Source organism: Galeopterus variegatus, unplaced genomic scaffold (genome assembly GCF_000696425.1).
Source record: "Galeopterus variegatus unplaced genomic scaffold, G_variegatus-3.0.2 Scaffold12402, whole genome shotgun sequence".
Classification (NCBI taxonomy): domain Eukaryota; kingdom Metazoa; phylum Chordata; class Mammalia; order Dermoptera; family Cynocephalidae; genus Galeopterus; species Galeopterus variegatus.
Window position 1 is genome coordinate 38,132 of NW_007738513.1, and position 5,346 is coordinate 43,477.

The 5,346-nt window shown below is 41.1% G+C and overlaps 1 protein-coding gene across 1 annotated transcript in view; it reads left to right on the forward strand.

The window, feature by feature from the left end:
• LOC103581119 (type I inositol 3,4-bisphosphate 4-phosphatase-like) overlaps nucleotides 1-4,533 on the forward strand; it is a 16,867-nt gene extending 12,334 nt beyond the window's left edge. Inside the window, exons 4-6 of the mRNA XM_008563026.1 lie at nucleotides 1,509-1,627; nucleotides 3,978-4,094; nucleotides 4,393-4,533. Of these exons, the coding sequence (XP_008561248.1) occupies nucleotides 1,509-1,627; nucleotides 3,978-4,094; nucleotides 4,393-4,533 (377 nt within the window). The remainder of the gene's footprint in view (nucleotides 1-1,508; nucleotides 1,628-3,977; nucleotides 4,095-4,392) is intronic.
• The last annotated feature ends 813 nt before the right edge of the window (nucleotides 4,534-5,346 follow it).

Below are 5,346 nucleotides of genomic sequence, written 5' to 3' on the forward strand. Positions count from 1 at the left end.
TCAACTACACTCCTCCCCTACCAAATCTGCCTCCTCCTTCCCTTTCTTTGTATTTTCCTAATTTTCTCTTAATCTCTCCTTTTTTTCCATTTCTTTCATCCCTGTGAGTAGCTTCCTTCCATCCCATGCCTCATCTTCTTGCATGTGTCTAACCTATTGTGAACATGAGAATGTTTTTTTTTTTTTCTATTTGTTTTGGCAGCTGGCCAGTGTGGGGATTCAGACCCCTGACCGTGGTGTTATAAAGCCTGAGCCTTAACCAACTGAGCTGACCAGCCAGCCCACGAGAATGTATTTTTTAATTAGAGTTAATAATTTTTTTTATTTTTATTTTTTTGATAAAATATACATAACATCAAATTTATCATTTTAACTATTTTAGAATATACAGTTCAGTGGCATTAAGTTTATTCACTTGGTTTCACAACCATCACCACCATCCATCGCCAGTTTTTTCATCTCAAAAAACAAAAAAAGAGTTAATAAATTTTAATGTTCTCTATTCTTAATTTAAAAGGGAGAAATGGAACATTTATATTTCTAATAAACCCCACCAAAAAAGCTAATTGTTTTTACTAGTGTTGAACTTTGATTTACCATGTATTCATCAATTCCAAGGTTTTCTTTTCTTTTTTCACATTTTATTATCTCTTTAATGAGGAAGTGTTGTATAGTCAATGGCATATCATAGTTTAATGGCAATGTTTTTTATTTTTTTTCTTTTACATTGCATTTTATAATAAGGAACATGTTTGATTCAATGAAATACAATCATTTTCCTATTGGTCACTTCTGTGATAAAATTACCTGAGTCCTTGAAAATTGGGTAAAGGATCAAAAAGAAAAAAAAAGAATTATCTGAGTCTTATAATCTATTTCAAAATGCTTAGTATGATACATTTTTCTAACTCAAACAGTTCTACAGGGTACCTTTAGTTTTGAAAAGTAACATTTTTAATAATCTCGCCTCTGATTCCAATCTTATAAGGAGAATAAATGAGCAGTGACTTACTTAAAAAAAAAAAAAAACTTTGTTTATTTTGCCATAGAATTTTAATTTTCTTCCAGCATCCATCCATCCACACATGAGGGCCAGGCCACAGCAGTCATGGGATGTAGGCACGTGTAGCTGTGTCTCAGATTTCGTAGACTGACTTGCGTCGTTCACTTGGTTAGAGTGCAGTTGGTTATGGAGATCAGCCTTAGGGGTCAGACCCCTAGGAGGTGGCTGGCTCTGTGTTCCACCCCATGGACGTATGAAGCCCCCTTCGGCACAGCCTTTCACTGCAGTGTGGCATTGCTGTCTTGGAGGTGGGGGAGGAGAGGAGGAATGAGAAGAAAGAGTTTCAAATTTAAAAAATGACCTCCCTGTGATAATTGACAATGTGATTATCTTATCCCTTTGATTGCCATTTACTCTTTGTGCTTTCTTTGGGTGTGTTTGGAACAGAGAACTAACCAGAGCCTGGTTTTAAAGGACTCTTTTCTGTCCCATCTTGATTCTGTAGCTTGCAGTGAGCTGCATACTCCATCACTAGATCGAAAACCAAATAGTTTCGTAGCAGTGAGTGTGACCACGCCTCCTCAGGCATTCTGGACGAAGCACGCACAGACGGAGATCATTGAGGTGAGTGCCGCTGGTCCCCTCCACGGAGGGAGCCCCGGGACACGCTCGCGTGGTGTTTCTAGCCCTAGTTGGAGGGCCGTGCAGTTACCTCAGCATCTGTAGTTGCAAGTATATTTATGTGAGTTGTTGCTGTTATTCCGTGGGTTTCCGTGCGCTGATATTTTTCATCACACTTACTCATTTGAGTGGCGTCTATATTTGCCATACCCTTTACAATTATTGTTTAACTATTGGCTGGTTTTCGAACAATTTTCGAACAATTCCTATGAGGGTGATTGCCTTTTAGGAAACAAGACCTAATTTTTCCTTGTCTCTTCAAATTGGCTGCTACTTTTGGCAAACTGTGCCCATTAATCAAAGGTATTTGATTAATTAGTCAAAAAGCTTTTTGATTAATCAGTCAATGGAGGAGTGTTAACTACTAACCAACCCTCTTGCTGGGACATACCCCAATATTTGTTGGTTTTTGTGTTTACAGCCTTTTGAGTTTTGCGATATATGTTTATGCTTTACATTAAATTAAATGATATACATTCATCCAGGGAATTTTACAAAATTCTTTTAGATAATTGATCACACTATATAAGTTATGACACTAAGTATACAAGTCACTGGTATGAGATTTTGCAATGTTTTATTTGTAATGTGAAGAATTATCAAACAAACATAAATAACATTTCCTCTTTTTCCCCAGTTTTGCATTTTATTTAACTAATTAATTTATTTATTTATTGGCAGCTGGCAGGTGTGGGGATCCAAACCCTTGGCCTTGGTGTTACACCACCACACTCTAACCAGTGAGCTAACTGGCCAGCCCTCCCAGTTTTGCATTTTAGAAGCTGGACCAGTTTCTTAGAAATTTGTTTCTAAATTCAAGTCAACAATTCTGTTTTCTAAGCATTTGTTGAGCGCTGCCTACACATCCAGCACTGTGCCAGGTGCTGTGTATGACACAAAGGCCATGGGGGCACAGTCCCTGCCCGTGCCAGCCTGTGAGTGGGGAAGCGGAAGTGGATGTGGCGGCTACTCTGCACAGCAGAGAGTGGGAAGTGTCCGAGTGGAAAGGTGAGGGAAGCACCAGGAGGCTGGGGTCCCCTCCAGCTCGGAGGGTCAGGGCAGGCTTTCTAGGGTGGGGCCCAAGGCTGCATTTTTCACCAGCTCTCAGGTGGTGGCCATGCGGCCAGTCTGGGGACCACACACTGAAGAGCATACCAAAGTTCAGTGGTAGAGATGCAAAGGCGCAGCGATAGGGAAGCATTGTGTGTGTTTGGGGTATAACTGTGCCCTATTCAGTGTGTGCAAGAGGCACAGTAGGAGAGCAAGGAAGGGAAGCCTTGGGCACCAGCCCGGGGTGTGTATAAGGCAGCAGAGGGTAGCAGCCAGCATAGGCTTTTTTCTTTTTTTTTTTTTACAGCAGAGTCACCTGACCACTGGGGGAGTGAAGCCCTGGGAGGGAGTGGAAAGAAGGGAGAGAGAGGCTCTGGAGGTGGAACTTGCAGGAGGAGTTTGTGGCCACTGGGTGGTTGAGAATGGCAGAGGAGGTACCAAAGCAGACATCCTGGTCTTCAGCCTGCTTGGAAAGAGAGTCAGAGATGGTCTTAACCAAGGGCTGATGGAGGGAGAGGTTGAGTTGGGTTGAGGCTCCCAGCAGGCATTGACAGACTAGATCTGGAGCTGCGGATAGAACAAGGCCACAGGTACAGACTTCACAGCACATACAACAGGAACCAGGGTTTGGCTGAGAAGCTAACCGTTGCCTGAGAGAGGGAATATGATATTATGGAGCTTTGGGGGCAGGGCTAAGCTGCCAGGAAATAGCCAGTTATGATCTAGAAACTAGCAGCTGGTCCTTAAAAAGGATAGCTTTTAAAAAGTCAGGCTTTAATTATTCCAAACACAGTATGCTAGAAATAATAAACCACTTAAGCCATTCATTTCCTCTTCCATCTGCCTGCTTGTACGTCTTACAGGAACAACCCAAAGTAGTAGGTCCAAATACATGGTACACTTTACTTAGTAAAAGTAAAAATGCATGTGGACATTCAATGCATTTTAATTGTAGAAAATTCCTCCTACTGAGTGTAAAACCCTTACAAATGAGCCCTTGGGCACAGCGTGTGCAGTGAGACGTTTGTTGCATGGGATCCCTAACGGTAGACATCAGATTACATATTCCTTTTTTGGAAAGCAGTATTTTAGTTGTGTGCATTCATTTAAGTGCCATTAGCATTTGTGTTGATTCAAGTCAGTACGAATGTTAGTTTCTCATTCTGAAATGTTGGTGTATTTCAAAGCAACTACTTGTAAAAAATCTAACTCTGTATTCTGATTATTTCCTTTTCTGTTCTAGGGAACCAACAATCCTATATTTCTAAGCAGTATTGCCTTCTTTCAAGACTCTCTCATCAATCAGATGACACAAATCAAACTATCCGTGTATGATGTCAAAGATAGATCTCAGGGAACAGTTAAGTAATGAGTAGTTCATGGGATTTTCTTCCTTGTATTAAAGTTATGTAATCATTTGAGAGGTAAGAGGTGAACCCAAGATTGAGTTTACTACTGCTTCACAAATTAACTCATGTCTAAACATACTTGTCTTTGGGAATTTTTTACTGAACATTCCCAGTGGGCTCCTGAGGTAAGAGTGAGATGTGTCATGGGCACCAGCCGGCTGGACCCCCCTCCGCACCCCCAGCCATGGTAACTGGATCAGAGGCAAAGCCAGTGCACTGACTCTGTCTGTTTCCCATCCTCTTTTGCAGATGTATTTACTGGGCTCTGGAACATTCATTGTCAAAGATCTGCTCCAGGACAGGCATCATAGGTTGCATTTAACACTAAGGTTGGTATTTAATGTTATTCCTTTGAAAGGATCTGGAATTATGAGGTCCAGAGACAGATGAGGAAAGGCCCCATTTCCTATACTGAGAGAGAACCCTGCTCCCTCCCAGAGGCCAGTATATCTGCTTCATCCAAGCAAAACGAATTACTCAGTCTATCAGAGGGGTATCAGAGAATGGACTTTTGCACTGTCTGTAGGAAATATGCCCACAGCAGTACTCAGACCTAAAGGAAAGCCTAGATACATTTCTAGTAATACTAAGTGTGTTTGTCTGTTATCTGTCTTCTCCCCGGTAGAATGTAATCTCCCAGACAACAGGAATTTTTATCTGCTTTGCTTCATTGCTGTATTGCAAGCATGTAGAGCAGTGCCTGTGCTCAATAAATATTTATTGAGGGAATGAATGAATGAAAGGGAAACCCCTCTGTGTCCCTCGGTGGGGAGATGAAAGGTGTCACGATGTCAACCTTTCTTAAATTCGTTTTAGGAGAAATTCCCACCAAAACCCTGACATAGTATTCTTTCTTCAAAATAATATGAAAATTGGAAAAAATACCTTCTGGGAGAAAAATCCCAAATAGCAAAGAAAATCTGACCAAAAACAGTAGATTAATTCCTTACAATATTGAGACATCCTGGAGCTACTGTCATTAATGACAGAGTTGCAGGCATTGGCTGTTAAGTCAGAGGACAGGATGAGATCCCTGCAGCAGTCCTTAGTGTGTGTGGAGAGCTTGATTCAGGAAAAAGGAAGAATCGAAAAACGAGCTGGAGTAACCATTCTTATATCTGATAAAATAGACTTTAAACTAGAAACCATAAAAAGAGACAATGAGGGACACTACGTAATGATAAAAGGATTCATCCATCAAGA